This window comes from Corvus brachyrhynchos, unplaced genomic scaffold (assembly GCF_000691975.1).
Source record: "Corvus brachyrhynchos isolate BGI_N302 unplaced genomic scaffold, ASM69197v1 scaffold338, whole genome shotgun sequence".
Lineage (NCBI taxonomy): Eukaryota > Metazoa > Chordata > Aves > Passeriformes > Corvidae > Corvus > Corvus brachyrhynchos.
The window spans coordinates 1-23,742 of NW_008239334.1; the positions used below are offsets into that span (position 1 = coordinate 1).

Consider the following 23,742-nt stretch of genomic DNA (forward strand, 5'->3'; position numbering starts at 1 on the left):
GGGAATCTCTACGGCCTTCTCTGTATCCCCAGGGAATTCTGCTTTTTGCTCCAGATTCCTGGTGCCTCCCCACCCACAGCACTCCCAAAGCACGCCCTGCCACGAGGGTCTCTGGCGGGGGGAGCTGCTCCCCACCCAGCGATCCCAAATCCCATCCCAGTGCTCCGGGAAAAATTCAGCCCGGATTTCTCCCGCGGTACGGCATGGGGAAAGCCCGGACTGGATTCTCCCTGGAGTACGGAATGGGGGAAAACCCGGACGGGAGTTCCCGGAGTACGGAATGGGTTCAGGGGAAAACCCGGATTGGACTTTTCCCGGAGTACAGAATGGACTCAGAGGAAAACCCGGACAGGATTTTTTCCGCAGTACGGAATAGACTTTCCCCCTTATCCATTCTGTACTCCAGGAAAAGCACCGTCCGGGTTCCCCACTTTCGCTGCAGCGCCCTGCGGCGGCACCGCGGGGTTTCTCGGGGATGAGGATTCGCCTTCCCAGCTTTATGTTCCCAAGTGTTTGAGGCAAAACAACCCTTCAGGAACACTGAGGTGCCCATTCCTGGCTCTGGATCCCTCGGTGCCGGGCCAGGAAAGCAAAACAGAAAGAGGAAGGAGCCCTTCCTCGAGGAGTTTACACACACAGGCCTCGCGTGCCCCGGGAACCGCCAACCCCCCCAGAACCCGGATGTTTTCCTGCCGGGATGGGAGCGTTCGCTTGGTTAGGAGTTCTCCTTTTGGTTTTGGTTTGTTTGGTTGCTTTTCCTCTTGAGGAATTCTCCCCCTGCGTGTTGCTAGGAGGCAATAACGCCTGGAAACTTCAGCGAGACAAAAGCCCAGGCTCCAGCTTGAGGCGGGGTGCGGCTGCTCCGGCTTCACCTGCGGGTTTCTCGCGGTGGTGGAGGTGCCGTGGGATTTGGACTGGGAAAAGTCAAACTGCTCTGAACTGCAAGATAAGAGGTGAAAGAACTGAAAAAAAACCCTCCCAGCATTTGCAGAGCTGTGAAAAATCAGGGAGCAGCGGGAAAAATGCCTGCACGGGTGTACAGTATTTCACCACAAGAGTAAATCTGAACCTAAATAATATCTTTATTTGTTTTGTCCCGCGCCCCCTGTGCAGCCCTGTGGATCATCCAGCGCGGAGGCAGACGCAGGGTTTGACAAGTAAAGTGGGGTGAGAGAGGTTAAGTGAGAGAATAAGCACAGTAGCAGCCTTTTAGTTGGTTAAAACAAATTGCTCATTCAGCTGCCCGTGATGTGCAGCCCCAGCCCGCCCTGCCTGCAGAGGGGTGGATGGCAGCTCCTCTGGTGGCTTAAAAGATGCCAGACATTCAGCTGGTCCCACAGTGGAACAATGGAAATTGCCCTGAAGATCGAGAGTCACAGAATTACAGAATTGTTAAGGTTGGAAAAGGCCTCTGAGATCCTTGATGCAAACTTGGTTGGGCTCGAAATATGGGTGGACTGAGCTTCAGACTTGCCCAGATGCATAAACCAGGACTTAGTTCATCCTTTAACCGTGAATTTCAGTGTTGTTCTGTCACTATAAACTTCAGTGTCACTCTGCCCTCATGTTCACAAATCCAGCAGCCCAAAGACTCGATCAGAGAAGTGAATTGTCCACTCACCATCCTGTTTTTTGCCACCTCCACAGAAAATGAAGGAGTACCTGGAAGGCAGGAACCTGATCACGAAGCTCCAGGCCAAGCACGACCTTCTCCAGAAGACCCTGGGAGAAAGTGAGTGTGGGTCCCCCTCGCAGCTCTCAGCCGGGCTGTGGCTGTTGGGTTTACTGAGTTCCTCAGCTGAGGGTGGCAGCCCTGGATACAGAGTGGCCGTGCTCGAGTTTTCTGAATTGATTCCTCTGATCTGCATGAGAGAGAAGCCAAATGACCCCCATGGCTGCTTGATGAAGGGTGAACACCAAAATGCTTAACGAGGCACTCATGTGCATCACTGGTTTGTTGCAGTGGGGCTGTGCTGCCCCCTCCTTCCTCCTCCCCTCCTTCACACCCATCCTGGTTATCACTTAATGATCTCTGTTGGGCCAAACCTGGTGATTTACTGATGAATTCAGAATTATTGATGGGCTGGGCCTTCATTTGCCTGGCAGTTTAGCTGCTCCTCACCTCTGTGGGTTCAACCCAGACCAAACCAACGTATGGAGCCCAGGCTTTTATTAGGAGAAGAACAAACAAATTTCAGAGCATGTAAAATATGTTGCCTGTCTAGAGGGCATCAGTCAGGGGGCAGCAGCCAGAACTGAACATTCATTTGCTGTTAGAGTCAGAACAAAGGCAGATTTCTTTCCCTTCATGGTATGGGCAAATCCTGTTGGCCAAAAACACTTCAACTATGCATCCAAGTTTCCATAGAAACCTGCCTGCCTTGTATTTGCAGAGGAGAAGGTTTTAACAGTCTAAATGTCAGGTCAAAAAATGGCTCAGCTCGTTCTGAGTTCGTGTCTGGAGCAGGGCTGGTGTTGGGCTGTGACTGAGCTAGACTCCCCACAGCTCGTGGTGTGCAAATCTGCTGGATGAAAACTTAACCAGCATGTGGGCTTTGAAGTGCTTTGCTTTCAGTTTGAAAATGCTCTGTAAAACTAAAATACTTCTTGCTGCAGTAATTAAGACTTTCGTGTTTATCAGACCCCAACCGCTAGGAGCCGAGGGGAGGAGGTGCCTCAGTTTGAGTTGGATTGGTTAAAGTTGCTCATCTCTTCAGCTGTCCTGTAAGAAAGCGTGGCTGAAGCCACAGTTTTGTGTCCTTAGGGCATTTTTCTTGTGCCTCTAAATATCTGCAAGTGACAGCCGTGCTGCCCCTGTGACTGATCACATTCCTGGGTCATAGCTGACCTCTGCGTTCCAAGACCTATTTCCTCTTAACCTGCCTGCCCCCTGAACCCGGCTCAAGCTGTGGTAGGAGGGAAAGGAGAGGAAGTTAAATGTGATTTCTGTATTGCTGTGTAGATTTAAAGGCTGCTTCTGTTTTCTTCATTTGCTTTTTGAGCTTGCTTAGTGGCCCTGTGAAGGGACCCAGGGAGTGTCAGGGTGAGCTCCAGCAGCTCCTGAAAAAAGCTCCTCCTGTCATCTGTGAGATCAAAAGGAGCTGGGAAAGGGAGGAACATCCCATTTCCAAACTCACAGGAGCAGGTTAATAGTACAAACTGGGGACTGTGCCTAGACTTATCCATAAAATGTCACTTCATTGGGAAATGGGCAAATAAAATTCCCTTCACACGTCCCTGGAGCACGGTTAGGAGCTTTACAGGAGAATGTGCCTCCAGCTGTGTGTCTTCAGTGCCTGGGAAGTTCAGGGGGTTGTTATTTTTTATTCTCCTCCCTGCCCCATCCTCAGGTGAGATTTTTCAGTCGGGGTGCAAATTGCTTTAATCTGAAGATGACAAGTTCCAGTAATAAAAGTAGCAGCAAGTCCTCCTCTCTGCAAGTCATTATGTCCCTGCCTCCTGTACCCATTTGTCACCCTAATGCAGGAGCCCCTTGATGCTGCCACAGCCGTGTAATTTCTCTGTATGAATATTCCATGATGAAAACGGGGACAGATGGCTGGAAATTCTGCTTGAGAATAACATTTTCATGTAAATTATGCACTGTTTTGGCTTTACGTGGGGAGAGCAAAAGTGGCTATCAAGATGTGCTCGACTAATTGTCAGCCATCAGCAATTAGCTGCTTCCCTCATTCCTTCTTCCATCTCCCCAGGAGCAGGAAGAGAACTGGAGGGAACGTGGGTTTTTCAGCTGGTGGGAATCAGTGTGCTTTCACTGATTTCTGTCACAAAAAAATGGGCCTGTCCCATTCCCACCAGCACATCCTTCTTTTTCCACCCTCTTCTGTTGTGATGTTTTAGGTGATGCTGCATTAGCAAGTCCCGAGCTTGGCTGCTGCTTCCCTGAAAACTCGGCGCAAGTTAATGGAGTGTTTTTATAAAAATGTTTGTGGAAAACACCGCTGAACGTCTGTCTCTCAAAATAGCTTCAGTGCCAGCACGTTCAGGCTGTGGGCTGACAGATCTGGGAATGTTTTCACTCTTCCTCAGGGGGTTGGTGAAGTAGAATCTCTCACCCCACCAGTTCCCCTGGGAAGAGGGAGGGAGGGAGGGACTGACAAGCCCAATTTTTTGGTGGAAGCCGACAATTAGAATGCTCAGGGAGGTAATTTTTATTTAAAACCAACAATTTCCAGAGACAGGAGTCCTTGGACAGCCTGAGTTGATTCCTGGTTGGATTTGGTGGAGCTGTGCTGGCAGGGATGAGTTTGATGCTGTCCTTGCAGCTGTCCCCTCCTCTCTCCTCTCCTCCATCTCCTTCCAGAACTCTGTACAGAGACACTGAAAGCATTCTCCCATTCCTCCCTCCTCATGCTGGATTTCTTTGTCTTCTCCACAGGTCAGCGGACTGACTGCGCCCTGGCCAGGTAGGCGTGGCTCAGGGAATTGTGTTTTTAAGGAAAATCTGATGCAAATTGGTCATTCCAGATCAGTTACCAGCCCGGGATGTGTGTCTGTTAGAAAAATGTTTTGATTTAGAATCACAGCATGGAATCATGGAATGGTTTGGGTGGGCAGGGACACCTGCCACTGTCCCAGGCTGCTCCAAGCCCTGTCCGAGCTGGCCTGGAATGCTTCCAGGGATGGGGCAGGAATTTAGCCAATATAAACAAATCCCTTTTCTTGCCCCGGTGTATTTAGTGCTGATCAGGAGCAGGATGGGAAAGTGAGAGAAATTCCTTAAATTGGCGCTGTCACCCAGAGAACAGTCTCCAAATTTAGGTTTTTATAACCAAACCCCTGGTCCTGGGAGAGGACTGGGCCCAGAGACTGGCCAGGGATTATCCACGGGGTTGAGGACCCTAAATTGGGAAACTCTTGATCCCATTGCTGCTCTGCTGTGCCTGGATTCCCACAGGACGGAGGGCACGGAAAAGAAACCTTTTATTACAATTACGACCAATCCCAGAACCAGCACTAAGCTCCTGATGGGGCTTTTGTAGAACATAACAAATCTCCATCTCCAAAATGATGGATTCGAGGGGCTCTGCTGGGCACGAGGAGCTGGGGCAGGGGCTGTGCATCATCCTGCCTCGTTAACAAAAGGAAGGTGATTGCCACCAGTGTGGAGTCATTACTGCTGCTCCCATTCCTCACAGCAAAGCAAAACTGACAGGTCCTAATTAGACCCTGACATCTGTAATAATAAAATATTATTCATCATGAAACAATTTTAAATATCAAAGAATCGTGCCCGCTAATGGTTTAAAACCCACCTTATTGTCTGTGACAGCCCGTGGAATCGGATTTGATTTTTTTTTTTTTTCATTCAGTGGTTTTGATTTTTTTACAAAAGGAATTTCCCCAAAATTACCACGTTGTACAGGCTTTTTAAAAATCACACTTCTAATCCCCTTATTTATAATTCAGCATCCATCTGCCCTGGCAGGGAATTGGCTGGAATGATACATTAGGGCCTCTCTGCTGTTATCTCCCTTGCTTCCTTTTTACAAGAAACTAAAGGAATTTTAAACCCCAGTAATAAATTTTGAGGGGAAAATCCTGGCAGAGCCAGGCCTTTTTTCCTATTTTTCTGCCATTAATGTCCACCAACATCAGCAAATGAGAGCAGACAGACAAGCCTTAGCCTGGCTGGTGTGTGCTGGTATTCGAAGGGGTTTGGTGTTATTTATTTATTTGAAATCTTATCAAAACTGTAATAAAGACTCCGCAGTGGCAGCTGTTAACGGCACAGGGGGAACCAGCCTGCTCCCACCTGCTCTTCCCTGTGCAATTTATATCAAACTTCATCTCCAGCAAGCAGCCCTGGCTCGCAGAATTCCGTCTGGTCGGAATTAAAACGTCAGGGGCAATCTCCTGTCAGGGCTCCCTTGCGCCCTGTGCAGTTTTTGAGTGATTTAAAGTCACTTAAAATCTTTCTGGAGTTCCATAAATCGAATGAGGCTCTGGCATTGTGATTGACTTGGATATCTGGCTCCTTCCCTCCTCCGAAATGTGGTTGGGAATGCTGAAGGAATGAGCTGGTCATGGTGGAGGATTATCCTGACTGTTCCGTTCTGTTTTTCCCTCCTGCACCCCTGCACCAGTGGCCGGCGCAGCTCCACCGTGAGGAAGCAGGTAATTAACATTTCCCTCAGTAACAAGGCACGGATGTGGTGTGCAAATAGGAGGAGTGGTGGAAAACAAATTTTTATCTGTCCCTCCATGTCTTCCATGGAGCTTTTCAGTCTTGTCTGAGAAGTCCGTCAAACCCGGATCCAAAACCTCATTCATTTTCCATGACAAAATTTAAAGTTACTTTTACTCTGTGTTTTGACAGACCTGGAACCAAAACTGCCAAACAGCCTTGAGCTGTTTGGACAGCCGTGGTTTATGGGATCCACTCTGTTGTTTCTTTGTCTCCATTCCCTTTGTTTTCCCTGGAATCCCACTGTTGAACCTGTAACTGCTATCTTGTTGTGTAATAAAAGACTTACAAAGCCAGGCTTTGTGACCCTGGCCTTGGGGATAATCTGTTGCTTTTTGGTACCCAGTGAGCTAAAATGTGTTTCCTTGAGATAGGGAGGACCCAGCGTATCTCTTGTTGATGCTGTAAGGTTGAAGTTGGGCTGGAATTCCAGTTCACACAGTCTGGTCTTGGGCTGCTGCTTTGGAGCTTTGGAATAAAGTAAGAGAGGAAGTTGTGATCTTGGTGTCAAACCTTTCTCATTTTTTATTCTTTTTTTTTCCTCTTCACTTTACATTCTGCCTGCTCTTCCTGCAATTCCTCTCTGGGCAGGATTCCTCCCAAGCCATTCCCCTGGTGGTGGAGAGCTGCATCCGATTCATCAGCAGGCACGGTGAGTTCGTGGGCTGGAGGTGTCCTGTGACATTCCTATAAAATAAACCTTATAAAAGATGCTCAGAGTAGCTCAGGATGTGATGCTTGTGCAGAGGCTGCCAAAGAAAGAAAATGGCTCTGATTTTCAGGCTGCGCTGCTGGTGTTCTGTGTGATGCCTGCTCCAAATAACTGACCTTGCAAATGCCAATTTTCCAACAATATCCCTTTATTCCTTGCAAAATAAGCTTCCCATCCATAGACACCACTCGTGCCTCCCCTCCACTCACCTTCCTTTGAGCCCTGAAGTGTGGCCTTCACCAGGAACCATCATCCTCTTCATGCGGAGGAGGAGGAACACTCGGAGTGTTTGAATGTAGGAGGTCAAGCAGTGAATTAATTGTTCACTCAGTGCCACCGTGAGATGATTTATGCCTGTTTGGAAGGCTGACCTCTCCCAGCCTTGAATGCTGTACATTTATTGCAATTTGTTTTCATTTTTAATTGATATCATTTGTTAGTAGCGTGTGAAACAGCTGTTAATTAACACGTGTGGAAAGAGGTGGAATTTATCTTCATTAACCAAGGTGCAGGGCCAGGTAGCAGGTCCTGTTTCGTTTTCCTTGATTCATCACCATTTTAGAAACCATAACCTGGAGTCCCATTCTCATCATCACTTGCAAGAACCGAGTTCTGTAATCCTTCTTTAAGGCCATACTTGGATATTTGCTGGGAGAATCCTTGAAACCACACTGAAATGGGAACTGATGGGGGATAAATCGTGGCCATGAGGAGATGCTGATTTCACTCAGATTCCAGAATTGGCTTAGATTTTCCAACAGACTCAGCTGAGTCCTTCCCTGAGTGCCAGCCCTGGCTCGAGGGTGATTGAACACTTTGCTCCCGTGGAACTGCTCTTGGAAGAGAAACGTTTTCCTCCTGGCATTGGCCATATTTTACTCCTGGCTGCTCCACCGCTGCTTTATGACTTCCTCTGAGTTGTAAAATCCTCTGGGGATCCTCCAGGGTGAGAGATAACATGAATGGCTGTCAGAGCCCTGGTACTCTGGCAGTTTAGAAGGGTTAATAATTCTTCTGCCTGTGCTGAGTTCTGGTTTTGCATATTCTGGATATCGCAGGGAAAGGTGGCTTTTAAACCAGCATCCCTCTGCCTGTGTTCTTGCCTTTCCTTTATTACAGGAGCTGTAGCTGCTGAAGGTGCCATCTCACTTATCTAATCTATCTTACCTTGTTATCAGCATCTCCTGTTTCCTTGCAGGTTTGCAGCACGAAGGAATATTCAGAGTGTCTGGGTCGCAAGTTGAAGTGAACGACATAAAAAATGCATTTGAGAGAGGTAAGGAAGAGCTCTTCCAATACCCCAGAAATGATTGCCAAGTGTGTGAATTTGTGTAAATACTCAGAAATGGCCTGAACGCAGCTTGCTCCGTTTTGCTCCTTTGATTTTTGTGTTTGCTGAGCGAGTCCCTCCCAAACACCTCCCTGGTGCTCATTAACCTTGAATTCTCAGTTGTTTGCTGTTGTGCTTTGTACCCTGTGGAGTGGCTGGATAATAAATATTCTGAATTCAATCTCCTCTCATGTCTGATAGCTTATTGATTGTTTGCAACACTAAAGGACGTAGAGGATTTCATTATTAGGTGTAACTGCAGTTTCCTCCCCTCTCCCCCAGCTCTTTGTGTGCCGGAGGATGAATTTTCATGGTTTTTCTGTGTTGTTGAGGCACAGCTTGGCCACATTTATTCTAAATACCAGCGAGGGAGAGAGGAAATGTTCGAGAGAGTGTTAATTTGACGCAGCTTTTAATAGATTGGATTTTTCTCTGGGAAGAGCCGTTCCATACAAAGGCAGGGAGCAGTTGGGAGCCTCCTGACTCATCAGCTCCTTGCTGGGCTGTTCTCCCTGGCAGAGCAGGTTCAGAGGAGCTGCTCCTCAGGCAGTCCCTGGGTCACTGGGAACAACAGGCCTTGTGTTAATCCCTGGAATCCATCGCCCCTGAAGAATAGGATCAGTGTTTTCCTGTGCTTGCTTCTGCAGGAGACGGGCAGACATTAATTAGGCACAGCGAGGTTATTTTGCTTTTGGGGTAGAGAGAAGCTTAATGTGGGAAATGTGGTGGGTGATGTCACCTGTCCTCAGCTCCCTCTGCCTGGGAGTGAAACTCTTCAGGAGCAGAGGAAGCAGGAAAAACAGGAATGTGTGTCATAGTAAGGAAAGAAGTATCAGAATCTGATTTTTTTGTTATAAAGAAATACCAGCTTGGGAAAATACCCACTTGTTCCATGCAGAAATAAGAAAGAGGATTTTTTTTTCCCCTTCACCTCACTTGTCTCTGTAAAACCTGTGATATAGAGGACTGCCAAAGTTAACAATAAGGTCCCTGCAGTTTATTACTTCATCCAGAGCCCTTGGTGGCAGTTAATATCAGGGATAATGCTCAGGTTTGGAGTGGCCCATTTATTATCCCGTGTGCTATTAAGATAATAGGCAAGCTTTGGTAATTTCAGTCACATAATGGATATATATAGCTTCAATTTGAGGATTGCCCCATCATTAAATCTAATTATGGCTGATAGGGAGTTTTCCCCAGGGAGCAGCTCCTTAAGTGAGCATCTTTCCTTTGGCAATGCAGACAAACCGTGGTGGATCTGCAGCAACAAATTGTCCCAGAAACACTTCTGCCACCCCATTCCCTGTGTCTGCACCCTGCTGAGCCAGGGCTGTGATGCTCAGTGGCTTCCTGGGTGTCCCCTGCATCACCTGGGCCAGGTGTGTGATGCTCAGTGGCTTCCTGGGTGTCCCCTGCATCACCTGAGCTGCAGTTGTGACTCTGCCTAAAGGCTGCTGTCGGGTGGTGGAGCTGTGATGTTCCACCTGCCCAAAATCCCTGGAGTGTTTCTGCTCCAGGGGCACCACCACACCCTCAGCTCTGGTGTCAGAGTGACATTTGGCTGACAGGAGCTGTCCCAGGTTTTCTTGGATTCCTGGCAGAGCTTCCCACCCTGCGATCTCTCTCTGCCTCACTCTTGCAGTGCAGCTGGAGTAGGTGGGATTAACTCAAATCCTTTTCTCCTGCTGAGTTGCATCCTTCAAGTATTTCAATACTTTCCTCCAGTATTCTGATTTTTCTTGCCTGCTCTTCTCTCCTTGCTCTGAAGGGGAAGATCCCTTGGCTGGGGACCAGAATGACCACGACATGGATTCCATAGCAGGAGTCCTCAAGCTCTATTTCCGAGGCTTGGAGCACCCACTCTTCCCCAAGGACATCTTCCATGACCTGATTGCCTGTGTCAGTAAGTACATGAAGAACTGAAAAGAAATAGGATTAATTTTTCTCATCTCCCACTCCTCTTTCCTGTCTTTCCCATTTTTTCCTGACTCCAGAGTGAGTTTTTGGGGTTCCTTTGGCGGGGTTTGTGCTGCTGTGCTGGTCTCTGCTAGCCAGTCTGGGCAGTCACCTTTCCACAGCCATCCTTGCTCTGATAGGAGTGAACAAGGAGATAGAAATTCATAGATTTTAGGGGTTGTGTGATGGGGTTTGTGAGACACTGCTTGGTGACAGGGTTCTTTCAAAAGAGAATAAAGCAAAAAGCCCTCACTTGTGTAAAATAATCTTGGAGAGCTGTCATCAGAAGGTGTCAGAAATGCCCTCTCCAAGGCAGGGAGCACCAGCAGGGTTCCCTGCCTTGTGTGCTTTCCCTGGATCTGCTGCCGTGCTCCTGTGTGCTGGCCTCAGCTGACAAGGTGGTTTTTATTCATACTCCTTTTAGCTTCATACCCACAAGGGACCATCCACTGCCTCCTGCTCGAGCGTATCAATCATCAGGGCACTCACAGCCGAGCTGTTAACATTTTTCATGCTTCCTAAAGGTGCTTCTGCCAGGCACAGGGTTGTTTGTGGTTTCTGTATGTGAACAACCTGATTTTTAAGTGGCCTGGCTCTCGTTGCATCCCCCAGAATTGAAGAATGATTCCATTGTCCACGCAGAGAAATGGCCTTTGCAGGGGCAGCCTCTGAAGTGAGGAAGGAGATCACTGAGGAGACAGCTTCAGAAATGGCCTGTGGTTTTCTGCTCCTGATAAATGCATTTACAGGCTTGGATTCACATTACGTTGAGAAGCAAAATCCGCTTTCCCCCAAATGAGCTCTCCCTTCTGAGCTGATTTATGCTGCCCACTTCTTTCTCAGCGGGCTGCTGCACACAGAGCCTTTTGCCTCACCCTTTAGCTATGTTAATTTGAGTGTTACACACTTTCTCCTTTTCAAACACCCACCTTTCCTAGCGGGCCTGACGGAGCCCTTGTGCCAGAGCCCCTGGAGCAGATGACATCCAGAGCTCCCACGCTCGGAGGGGCTCCCAGGGAGGGTCTCACGTGTTCGGGGAGCTTTGCTGGGAGAGGCTTTGCCAGCAGGTTCTGCAGCAAAATCCCCTCCTGTGCTGGAGCTCTGCTGGCTGCCCAGTTTGCACACACAGAGCACTGGTTGCGCTGGGCCCCAGAGGCTGTGGGTGCAGCAGGAGGGTGACTCTGGTGCTCTCTCTTCCTTCCAGCCATGGATAATTTGCAGGAGCGAGCGCTGCACGTCCGGTCGGTGCTGCTGTAGCTCCCCACGACGTCATGAGATACCTCTTTGCATTCCTCAATCAGTGAGTACCCCTGGGAGCGCCAGGGCTCTGCTGCAGGACCTGGGATGAACATGGAATTATTGAGGCTGGACCGGGCAGGGACACTTTCCATTGTCCCAGGTGGCTCCAAGCCCCAATGTCCAGCCTGGCCTTGGACACTTCCAGGGATCCAGGGGCAGCCACAGCTGCTCTGGGCACCCTGTGCCAGGGCCTGCCCACCCTCACAGGGAAGGATTTCTTCCCAGTATCTCGTTTAACCTCCTCTCTTCCAGTTTAAATCCATGGCAGGGGGGTCCTGCTGTAACTCTGGTCTTGAGTTGGGCTGCAGGTGGGCTTTGAACAACAATAACAGAGAAGAAATAAAATCAAATGTTATAGTCAGCACCCAGAGCTTTCAAACTCCCTTTGCGGTTTCTATTTCATTTCTCTGTGAATACCATCAGTGTCTCATTTTTTGCCTGGATCCAGAACATTTGTGTCCCAGAAAGCCCAGAGCAAACCTTGCGAGCCCAGCTGCATGTTCTGCAGCAGAGGATGGTGATGGTGGTGATGATGATGATATTTTCTGCTGTTCACCCTCCTTCCCACTTCTGGTTTTTTGCAGTTTATCTCAGTTCAGTGAAGAAAATATGATGGATCCCTACAACTTGGCCATCTGCTTTGGGCCCACACTGATGTCTGTGCCCGAGGGTCACGACCAGGTCTCTTGCCAGGCTCACGTCAATGAGTTGATCAAAACCATCATCATCCAACACGAGAACATCTTCCCAGGACCCAGGGAGCTGGAGGGCCCAGTCTACAGCAGGGGTGGAAACACGGAGGATTACTGGTATGATGGATGCTCTGAGGAGAGCAACGGGTGGATGTTTATCCATGGATTAGGATGCTGCAGTTGTGTGCTCTGCATTGGCTAATTTGGGATTGCAGCATCTGGCCCAGCCTTTCAAAAATCTGTTTTGTGGCAGCAGAGATGGCTCTGGTATCTCTGGAGAGCCATCGACTTAAAAGAAATAAGCTGGTATAAAGTAGCTATTCAGTTGTCAAACCTCGCTCACTTATCTTGAAGGGCAAGGTTGTGTAGGGATTTTCTTGAATGTTCTGGTTTGGTAGCTGCCAAAATCAATCTCTTTTTGTTGTGTTTTTTTTTCCCTTTTATTTTTTTTTCCTCCTCCTGCTTTTGCCTTTTCTCTCTGCCTGTCTGGAGCGCCTTTGCTTCAGACACAGGGGTCACTTGCAGCTGAACCTCCAAGGCTGTGGCACGGTTTAATTTCCAGGGCAGCCCTGCTGGAGGGGGAGGGAAGAGGCAGGGATGCAAAATCACCATTTCCATGCAGCCCAAAGCTCCAGAGGCCCGGCCGTGTGCTCGGGCTGAGAGCACATCTGGAAGCAATTCAGGCAGAGCGGCTCCTGTCATCTGGGGTGGAAGCCTGGGCAGTGGGGGAAGGAAAGGAGGTGTTTGCTTTCCTCCTGGCCAAGCTGATCCCTCCCTCTGAGGATGAGGAATGTTCAGTTGTGTCCCTCTTCCCCCCCCTCCTTTGCTCCTGCTCTCCTTCAGTGTCACAGGAATGCAAATGATTATTTTCGTGGACTAAAATAAATAGGTTTTTAAAATGAAGTCACTGTGGTGACAGAGCAAGCCTTGTTTCCCTGGCTTGTCTCAGAGCTGTGGGATCACTCCACGTTTAGAGGCTCCTCCAAACTCACTGCTGTGTGCACAGGACTTGCCAAAACCTTTTGGAAATTCTCTTAAATTCACCCCTGGCTCTGATGTTTTTAGCTGATGTTACATATGAAAGAATTGTAGGGGGGGGAAAAAAAACCCCAGCTTAATATTTATGGCCTTCAGGAAACACATTCATTTTGACAAGAGGTTTTGTCCCGTGAGGTGAAGGGAATAAAAATGTGCTGTGTTGAGTACCCTCAGTGTGGGTGTCAGTGCACGGGAGGGTGTGGGGGGCAGAATGTCCTGGGAGATGATATCAGGGAAGGAGGTAAGGTGTGGATGAATCATGAGCTGGAAGGGACCCACAGGGATCACCCAGCCCAGCCCCTGGCCCTGCCCAGACACCCCAAAATCCTCCCCTGGGCATCCCTGGCAGCGCTGTCCAAGCGCTCCTGGAGCTGTGGCAGCCTCGGGGCCGTGCCCATTCCCTGGGGAGCCTGGGCAGTGCCCAGCACCCTCTGGGGGAAGAACCTTTCCCTGATCTCCACCCCAAACCTCCCCTGGCACAGCTCCAGCCCTTCCCTCAGCTCCTGTCACTGTCTCAGGGAGCAGAGATTGGAGCTGCCCCTCCAATTCCCTGGTGGAAATGCCTTGACTGGCACCATTCCTCTGGCAGGGTTTACTGCTGTCACTCTCAGAGTGACACCAGTCCTTCCAAGGCAGCATCCAGAGCTCAGTCAGCAGCAAGGACAGGTTTTTAGGTGGAAAATGCTGCTTTTTAGGAGGCCTGGCTGGTTGAGGCACGTGGCCTCTGTGCAGGGTTTGGAGCCGCAGCGTTGGCTGTGCACGACATGACTTCAGAGTCTGGGTGAAACTTTAGCCCTCACTGCTGCTTCTTCCCGGGGCCTCGAGCTGGCTTCAGAGGCTTCTGTAAACTTTATTAAGGAGCACAAAGGCTTTGCAAAGGATGGGAAAGGTTGATTCCTGAGGTACTGACTCGGGGGATGTTGGGCAGCCTGGTGTCCTGTGGATTAAGCAGAACGAGACACCAGAATTATTCAGACATTTCACCCCTTCTCCTTTTTCTGTTTTCCTCCTGCTTAAAAGAGCACAGGAGGTGGATTGCCAGGGGGAGAGCACTGTCCAACCATCATCACTTATTTTAACCATTGCAGGGCCAAAATAAGGGATGAAGTTACTCCTGTGCGAAGAGGATTAAAAATCACCTTTAAGGAGTCACAGTGTGAGAGGGCAGCAGAGGAGTTTTCTCTGAGGTGCGAGATGAGGAGCAAGCACTGGTTTTTAGCCCTTTTTTTCCTCCTGAGAGGAGCAGGCAGGCAGAGCTGCCAGCTGGCAGCAGCTCTGTGGAGCTGCTTGGGAGAGGCAGTGGATCCTCTTCCAGTTTCCTTTCTGCTCCTGTCCAGAGGGAACTGCTCGTGGAGCTTCTTACAAAAACATAACCTTTGGTTGCCACTTGTTGTCTGTTGATCCTTTCAAAGCTTTTCTTCGTGCCAAACATAAATGAGTCCTCTTGGTAGTTTAGGTGCTCTGGAAGCTTTATTTACAGGCAATTAATTGGGCTGTGGGAGTTGTTCAGGGAAATGAATGGGACATTTAAGATGGTGATAAAAGGGATGGAGGGAGATGACAAACACAGACCTGGAAATATCGTTATAAATCGAGGAATGATTTCCCCCAGGAAGTTGCAGCTTTCTCATCAGCCATCTAATGAGCTAATTAGAGCAATGGAGAATGCAGCCAAGGGAATAATCCTGGCATGGCAGGGAGGAGCTGGACCCAGCCTGGCACTGCTGTCTGACTGCTCAGCGTCTCCAGAGGTCCAGGCTGTAAGATGTGAAGTTGGACTTTGCTGATAGCACTCACAGAGGGTCACCAAGATGTTTGGTTTGGCTGATCAAATAAGAGTTCAGCTTGATTTTTACCCACAGCGACTTCAGCACGTGCAGATGCATCCACAAAGTGTCTGTAGCAGCGAAACCTAAATATTGACTCCTGATGGGGATGTTCCCAGTTCTGTCTGATTGTTTTCCAGGATGTTCCCAGTTCTGTCTGCTCGCTGGCCATGGTGGAGCTCAGTTCCCAGCAGTGTAAAGCTGTCCCTGTTCCCTTCTGTTGCAGTGAAAGTCCTCACGGAGAGAGAGCCCTGACAGAGGATTCAGTGCAGGACGTCACAGCTGAGCACCACACCAGTGATGATGGTATGGGAAGCCTGGTGTTTACTGGGGTAACTGGTGTAGCCTGCCTTGGGGGGGGCAGGGAGGGCTGTGCCTTGCAGTGGAAGTTTAAAATTAGTTCCAAAGTGGAGTTTAAATCAGAGCACTCGCTTGAAACATCACATGCAGCATTTGGTGGCAGGAAGTACAAAGGTGTGGGATCAGTGGGAATCTCTGGGAGTTACCTGAGGATTCTGAATGTCTCCCTTCTTCTCATGGGTGTCTCAGCAGGAGGCTGGGTGTGTTCCAATGTCCTGTCCCCCTCCCCTGTGCCAGGCATTTCCCCTGTCAGTGGCTCAGGAAGGGGAATTGTGAGTGCTCGAAGCCCCAGCCCTTCAAGGGAGCAAACAAAACAAACCCAAAACCTGCTTGTCTTCCACTGAGAGCCAGGTTTTAGAGCAGAGAGTCCTGAGGGCCTCTCTCAGTGATAATTTTTGGATTTCCTTAAGGAAGCTCAGTTACATTTCTTGTCTGATGAGTGAAAAGAGGCGCCAAGGCTGAGAATTCAGTGATATTTCCTAAGGAAAAGGTGACACTGCAGTCGTGAGCGTCCTTGATGCTTCCAAAGCCTCCTCCTGCCATGGGGAACATCCTGTGAGCCCCATCCAGAGCAGAGGAAGGACTGAGTCACTGATGTGCAACGATGATCCCTGGAATGCTGAGCAGCCTGGGAGCAGGCTGACCCACCAGGGCAGGATATGGTTCTGTTCTGGTGTTCCAGTTTGCAGTTGTGGAAGTTCTGGGGTGGCTTTACTTGGATGATCTCAGTTGTAGAGGTGGGAAGCAGCACTCCCTTAAAATTAGGCATCCTTCTTTTTGTGCTGGCCTTCAGGAATTTGCTCAGTGGCCCTGCCAGGTGCTCCTGTGCTGCCTCTCTGCTCCAGCAGCTGCCTAACAAACCCTCTCCTGGCATCCCTGTGCTCCCGCTGGCTTCACGGCTCCCTGATCTCACAGCTCCCTCCCAACCTAAACCCTTCTCTGAGACCCTCTGGTGTTCACAGACCAGGGAGAAGGGAAAGGATGTTTGGAAACACTGGGAAATCAGCTCTCTCTCAGCAAGGCCGAGCACGGGCACTGCCACTCCTCTGCGAGGTTGTGGGGAGGAAGCACAAAGGGGAATGAAACATGGGCTCACTCCCTGCCTCGAACAGAGTGTTCTGTCTGACAAGTGGGAGCTCTGCAAAATGCATGGAGATGTGTCCTTCTGGAGCTTGTATCTCTGAGAAGGAGCAATTTAATAGCTGTAACGAAGGACAGGCCACCTCATCCCACAGCTGCACGAGTCCTGGGATAAAGCCTGCAGGCTGCTGCACCCTGGTGTGAACTTGTGCTGTTTGTGGCTGGGAATTTTAGCTCTCTTTGGTGACTGGGAGGGCACAATGATGAGAAAGGAGCAGTTAGAGATCAGAGCAGGACACTGCTCTGCAGCCCCTGCAGCTGGAGTGCGTGGGGCCCCTGAGCAAGGTAAAACTGGGAGGTGTTTTGGATGGAGTCCTGCAACCTCCGTGGAATATTCCATAGGAAGCTTTTGGGAGGGAGCACTTGGCACTGAGGCAGAGGAGGGAGCTGGGGCTGGGTCTCTTTGAGGCAGAGTGTGGTTAATTAGGGAGTCTCACGCCCTAATTGGGCCGTGCAGTGTCACACCCTGGCCACAGCTCTCAGCAGTGCAGGTACAGCTCCACCTTGGATCTTCCTGGGGGTTTTCCCTCATTTCGTCTTCAGATGTGACCAAACCTCTTAAAACTCTTTGGGGAGGCTGGGATGAATCTTCCCAAAGTAAAGCTGTCATCCCAGCCACCTCCACTGCAGGAAGGAATTTGGGGGTGAGGGGAGAGGTCGTGTTTGGTGGAGCATCTGTGCAGTTCATCAGCCTCCCTGAACTGATTTGAGACAGGTATGAGAGGTCAGAACTGCTGAAGGGCAAGCAGATTGTGTGTTTGTTAAATTATAAATACGAGTGGAAATGTTTTAATCTGCTGCTTGCCTGCCCAAGCTGTCAGACTGGCAGGGGGAATTGTTTGGCTTAGCCTTATTGCTCTTCATTCACACAGTTTTCTTCTCTGAGCATAAGTGTAAGTAGGAAAAAGCTACTGGAAATTGAAGTCTAAAATCAGTTCTCTGGAGAAAAGCCAGAGTCCTAAAAAGCAAATTGGAAACATAAGAAACCTGAGGGCCACGCTCATCTGGAACAATAAACACTTGTTAATGAAGCAGATGGAATTCACCAAACCACACTCCCATCCCCTTCCTAAATGGAGGACACAGTTTTCTTCTCTGAGCATAAGTGTAAGTAGGAAAAAGCTACTGGAAATTGAAGTCTAAAATCAGTTCTCTGGAGAAAAGCCAGAGTCCTAAAAAGCAAATTGGAAACATAAGAAACCTGAGGGCCACGGCGCTCATCTGGAACAATAAACACTTGTTAATGAAGCAGATGGAATTCACCAAACCACACTCCCATCCCCTTCCTAAATGGAGGGGGACACCAAAAACCAGCCCTGTTGGGGTTTTTTACTGTTAGGATGAGCTGGCAGAACAAGCAAGACGGAAGAAGGAGCCAAACCCAGATACCCACGAGCTGCCAACATGGGCCAGGCTTTTCCCACCCTTCCCAGTCCCTGGCTGGTTGCTGAGGGCTGATGATGGGATTTGTGTGAGTCTGACCACAGGCTTACCTGGAGAGGGTGGTTTGAGAGAACTCTGAGCTGTCAGGTTTAGTAGTGGAGGGATTGTTGGGGAGGGATCTCACAGATCCTGTTGCTGATTGCCCTCGGTCACTTTGTGCTGGATCATTTCAGATCCTGGTGGGGCTTTTTGGGGGGAGATGCTTCTGCTCTGCTCCCTCAGCCTGGCTGAGGAGCTCCAGCTGGCTCAGATGGATTTACACCATTGTTTTCTAAAGCCCTGCTACTGCCTTGCCTGCCTACAGGCAGCTCCAGACCCCATCCTCTCCCAAGGAATAACTGGAAAGCAGTGGCTCATGTTTGGCCTTTCAGCCTATTGCACTTTTCCCTTGCACTGTAGGAGCTTCCTGCGGTGCAGAGATCTCTGTGTGGAGTAGCAGATCTCTCTTTGATCAGGAAGAGAAACCACAAATCTCTTTCTCCAGGAAAGAACTCAATTTCCATGGATTGCTTGGCTGCATTAAAGCTCCTTTAAAGTAATTAGAGGGAGCCCACTGGGGCTGCGTGGTTGAGCTCATCTCCATTCCCCTGATTCCTGCCTAGAAGCAGGAGCTGCCTTAATACACATTTAGACTCAAACAGCAGCAGATTTTTTTCGGAGTCTTAAAACTAATCCACGGGAATTCCACATTGATCTTCCTGAGTGTCTTAAATGCCCTTATTGTCCCTCTGTATAATATCAGAGTCCTGCAGGGACCTGGATTAGTGGCTGGCTGCAGGCAGGGCATGGCTGGAGCTCCTGTGGGAGTGGGCACGGAGCATCCCAGGGAGCAGCTCTGTGTCCTCAGCCCTGCACCGAGCCCAGCACTCGAGGCTCTGGATGTTTTCCTTTGCTTCCACGCCACTTGGATGAAGAGCAGGGCCTCCCACCGTGCCAGAATTCCGGTCTCCTGGGTCAGGTGAACCTCACAGGCAGCAGAAATTGCCTTCTGAATAGATGCTTTATTTCTGAAGCAGCTTGGAATGAGAGGACGTTTCCCTCCCCTGCCTGCCCAGGGGGTTCACTTCAGCTGCTTTTAAGGAAGTGAACTGCAGGCAGATTTTTGTCTGGAATGTACCTGATTGCTTCCCACCTCTGAAACCCTTTTTATTTTAATGAAACCCTTTTTATTTTAATGAAACACTAATTCTGCCTTTGCCACTTCCATCGTTGTAGGCTTGAATTGCTGTGAGGGGGTTTAGGCTTGGAAAATACGAATGTGCCTTCCATGTAGGGATGAGGGAAAGGATGAAAGTGCAACATCCTTAAGTTTAGGGGTTCCCCTCTGAATTTTGCTGCCTTAAGAAGGAACACTTTGTCCTCTTCATGCTCTGGTTTATGGCAGGTTTAAACTGCTGACTGCTCACCTGAGCCCAGGTGTTCAGTGAACTGTTGTTTATTCCCTTCTGTCTCGTAGAGTGTGAGCCCATAGAGGCCATAGCCAAGTTTGACTACCTGGGCAGGACTGCACGGGAGCTGTCCTTTAAGAAAGGAGCCTCTCTGCTGCTGTACCAGCGCGCCTCGGATGACTGGTGGGAGGGACGGCACAACGGCATCGACGGCCTCATCCCTCATCAGTACATCGTGGTGCAGGACACGTACGTGACCCTCTGCAGCCTGGGCTGGCTCAGAAATCACCTTGGGATGGGGGTTTGTGGCCACACATTGGGGGAGAGTTCATCTTTTCATGATCCAGCACGCAGGAGAGCTCTGAGAGGTGGACGGGTGATAAAAGAATTGTTCTGGTGCCTGGTAAAGGTGCAGAGCTGGCATCTCCAGGGTGCTCATGGGAATCAGGTGCTCAGGAGGGGGGGGATTTTCCACAAGGAGTGATAGGACAAGAGGGATTGGCCTTAAGCTGGAGGAGAGTAGGTTTAGATCGGGTGTGTGGGAAGAAATTCCTGGCTGTGAGGGTGGGGAGGCCCTGGCACAGGGTGCCCAGAGCAGCTGTGGCTGCTCCATCCTTGGAAGTGTCCAAGGCCAGGCTGGATGGGGCTTGGAGCAGCCTGGGATAGGGGAAGGTGTCCCTGTCCATGGCAGGGGGTGGAACTGGATGATTAAGATCCGTTCCAACCAATCCTTCGATGATTTGAAGGATCTGTGATGATTCTCAAGACCCTCACACCGTGCTGCTGCCCTGTGTGACCGTTTGCACAGTGCTGTGCTGGAAATTCAGCACTTCTGCTCCTCTTTTGGTTGTGATACCCTCCCCTCCTCCTTCCTAGTGAGGATGGGATGTCGGAAAGGTCCAGTCCGAAGTCGGAAATAGAAATAAATTCTGAGCCGCCGGAGGAAAAAGTGACAGCCAGAGCTGGTGCCAGCTGCCCGAGCGGGGGCCACGTCGCAGATATTTACCTTGCAAACATCAACAAGTAAGAGCAGCCTTGCATTGTTTTCCCTGCCTGTCAAGAGCTTGGTGATGAGTCCAGTGAAATGTTTCCTCCCCTGAGAAAGGTTCATTAATGAGCACTGCTGCCATTTTCCTCTGCTTCCCCCTCTTTGAACTCACGTTTTGCTGTCCCCTCTCCGTCACCGGAGTGGCCATCGCTCATTTGAAACACCCCACTGGCTTCCCTTCCCTGTCCCCAAGGTGCCATCTGGTCCTGTTTTCCCAAATATGCCCTATTTTGTGTGCTGAGCAGACAGAGGAAGGGAGGGGAGTGCTGGGATGAGCTCTCGTGTCGTTGTCCCCGTCCGTCGTCGTGTTCTGTGATCTGTCACATCTCCTGCACATCCACCACGTTCTGTTCTGTTCTGTTCTGTTCTTTTCTGTTCTGTTCTGTTCTGTTCTGTTCCTCCTCCGTTAAGCTGTGTCCCAGTTTGTGATAAATGCCATACCTGCAGTCCCACCACCTGGCACTGCCTGCAGCACTCCTTTGTTTCTGCAGCACTTCTCACCTCGGGTTACTAACCATATGCTTGCAGTGGAACAGCACAACCCCCTGTTGCTCTAACCTTGCCTCCTCCACCAGAAATGGTTGCTTTAGCCAACACTCAGCATAATAAAAAGCTGGAGAATCAAGCTAGTAGCAGAGTAAATTCCATGATCTGTTAAATAATTTTTCTAGACAGGCTTATCCCCCCCCTATACTTCTGATTATTTCCCCAGTGTTAAAACCCCACCTCTCTCCATTGTGCAGTGAAGGTATTATGGGATAATTACAGCTTGATGGGAGGGGATGTTCTTAACCTTCAGTTAATTTAACACAATGCAGTCTGCAAAGGCATTAACACAAATGCATCCTTTTAAAAGGTCTGGACCTGCTCGTGGCCTAGAGAGCCTGGTCCTTCCTTGTGGGATTCAGCAGAGCTCCACTGATATCTGGGAAGCTGTGTTAATCTGCATCAGCTTGGGATCTGGGCTTTCTTTTGAGATATTTGCTGTCTGAGCCACTGGAGTGGCTGTTCTGCCAGTTTGGAGAGATTTGTGTAATAACAGACCTGTGCTGGAGCTTCACCATCTGCTGGCCTTGGTAGAGTTGTGTGTGGTGGTTTTTAGAAGCCTGGGGAATGTCCACTCCAGTTTTTGGGGTTTTTTCCCCTTTACTAGGGAACCTGATATTTAGCAACAGTAGCATAAGACTCATTTTGTTGTTTTTTCTTTAGGAATGAATCTTCTGACCTATGTGTGAACAGACTTGAGCAAAATTAAATCAGATGGTTTCGCAATGACAGTTGTGCCACCCACTGAATTATTATTTGGATGCCAAAATCCTACTGGAGTTAACACTTTCTTGCAGTTATTCATGGGGCTGGTGCTATATATAAATGGATCCTTCCCTGTATAATGGATGCCAAGCTTCAGACCTATGGCATAAAGTATTCTGCTGCATTGGCCTGCCCATGATTTGAGTGGAATCGTGCTGTCAGACCTCATGGTGCTGGGGTAGAAACTAAATTCTTTGGACCAGTTCATCCATTTGACATCATCCCTTTGGTTTATCTGTAGCCCTGCATAAATAATGCCTTGTGGTCCTGCCAAAGCCATGAGAAAGAACCATCTCTTACCACCAGCAAACATTGGAAATGATCACTAACCCCAAACTGGGGGTCTTTGCTTGCTGATCTCTGAAAATAATAACTTGATGCCTTGGGCCAGGAGCTTAGTAGACTTATACTGTGTCCTCCAGTCAAAGATTGTAGCTCTGCTCTTGGAATGTAATAAAAACACGTCATCAAAACTTGTCGATGGCACAGAGGGTTTTTTTTTTGTTTTTTTTTTTTTTTTTTCCAGTATAAATTCTTCTCCTCTTGACCAAGTTAATCACGTTCCACCCAAGTTTTCTGGTTTTGCTATGAATGTGCACAGCTGCCAGGACTCAGTTTTGTGTTAGAAGCGTGAAACTGGAATGATTTATAATTTATAATTATTTCACTGTACCGCAATCACTCCTAAACCCCTGGGTCTGTTTGTAATCTGGGTACCTCTGTGTCTCTTGCCATTGTCCTGTGTGTTGTTTTGGGGGGATATCTTCAAATGACAGCCCTGTACCTGCTTGTATTGACTTGTTTTGCTTTTGTGACTGAAGGCAAAGAAAGAAACCAGAGTCAGGCAGCATCAGAAGAGCGTTCCGTCAAAGTGACAGCCACGGCCTAGGTAGTTCCCTGGCAGAACCAGCCTCCCCCGGAGCCATAGCCGGTTCCAGACCCTCATCTCAGCCCATTATGAGCCAAAGTCTTCCCAAGGAGGTTCCAGACAAATGCTCCATCAGTGGCCACGGCAGCCTCAATTCTATCAGCCGGCACTCGTCGCTGAAGAGCAGGATGGACAGCCCGCAGATCCGCAAAGCTGTCACGGCAGGGAGGTCCAAGAGCTTCAACAACCACCGGCCCATGGACCCCGAGGTCATTGCACAGGTGAGCAGCAGCCTTCTGCTGGAGAGGTTTGCTTGGGAAGCTTGGAGGCTGTGGGATGCAAGAGGTGTTGGAGTGCCGGCTCTGATTTGATCTCGTGTCAGCTCTCCAGAAGAGAAGGGCAGCTCAGCATGGGGAGAGACTGTGGGAGCTGGGGCTGGTCAGCCTGGAGAGGAGAAGGCTGAGAGGGGATCCCATCAGTCCATACAGATATCCATCCCCAGGGGTGTCAGGATGGTGCCAGGCTCTTTCAGCAACAGGACAAGGAGCTATAAATTAAAAAGTTCAACCTCAACATGAGGAAGAACCTCTGTCCATGAGGGTGGCAGAGCCCTGGAACAGCTGCCCAGAGAGGTCCTGGAGTCTCCTTCTCTGGAGACATCCCAAATCCACCTGGGTGTGTCCCTGTGTCACCCGCTCCAGTCTGGACAGGGGGTTGGACTCCAGTGTCCCTTCCAACCCCAAGCACTCCGTGATGCTCTCAGTGCAATATTTTAACTTAGGACACAGCTCCAGTCTGGGCTTTCGTCCTCTCTGTGTGCAAGGCACTGAGGCTGCTTTCCTGAGGGAAGATAAACAGTCAGGTCCTTCCTCCATAAGAACTTGGCCCTGTTCGTTATCCAGAATTTAATCTCAACAATAAAAACACCCATTTCAGAAAGTGACACAGATTCCAAAGCTGTCAGCAGAGAATTAAACAATCGTAACTTCAAGACATGGGAGAAATAAAGTATTTATTGTGGATTCAGCACTCCTGTCAGTCATGCAGGCTTGCCTGTGGTCTGACATGGGAAGCACATGGAGCAGCACAGCCCCAATAAAAGCAGGCTGCTGACGAGTGCACT

At 49.4% G+C, this 23,742-nt stretch overlaps 1 protein-coding gene across 1 annotated transcript in view; it reads left to right on the top strand.

The window, feature by feature from the left end:
- The first annotated feature begins 1,620 nt into the window (after window positions 1-1,620).
- The window catches only part of LOC103620363 (SLIT-ROBO Rho GTPase-activating protein 2-like), a 29,628-nt gene continuing 7,506 nt past the window's right edge, over window positions 1,621-23,742 (top strand). The window contains 13 exon segments of the mRNA XM_017741137.1: window positions 1,621-1,732; window positions 4,400-4,427; window positions 6,108-6,138; window positions 6,800-6,860; window positions 8,119-8,196; window positions 10,019-10,153; window positions 11,411-11,470; window positions 11,473-11,506; window positions 12,090-12,314; window positions 15,288-15,367; window positions 19,461-19,641; window positions 20,269-20,415; window positions 22,573-22,900. Of these exon segments, the coding sequence (XP_017596626.1) occupies window positions 1,651-1,732; window positions 4,400-4,427; window positions 6,108-6,138; window positions 6,800-6,860; window positions 8,119-8,196; window positions 10,019-10,153; window positions 11,411-11,470; window positions 11,473-11,506; window positions 12,090-12,314; window positions 15,288-15,367; window positions 19,461-19,641; window positions 20,269-20,415; window positions 22,573-22,900 (1,470 nt within the window). The 5' untranslated portion in view covers window positions 1,621-1,650.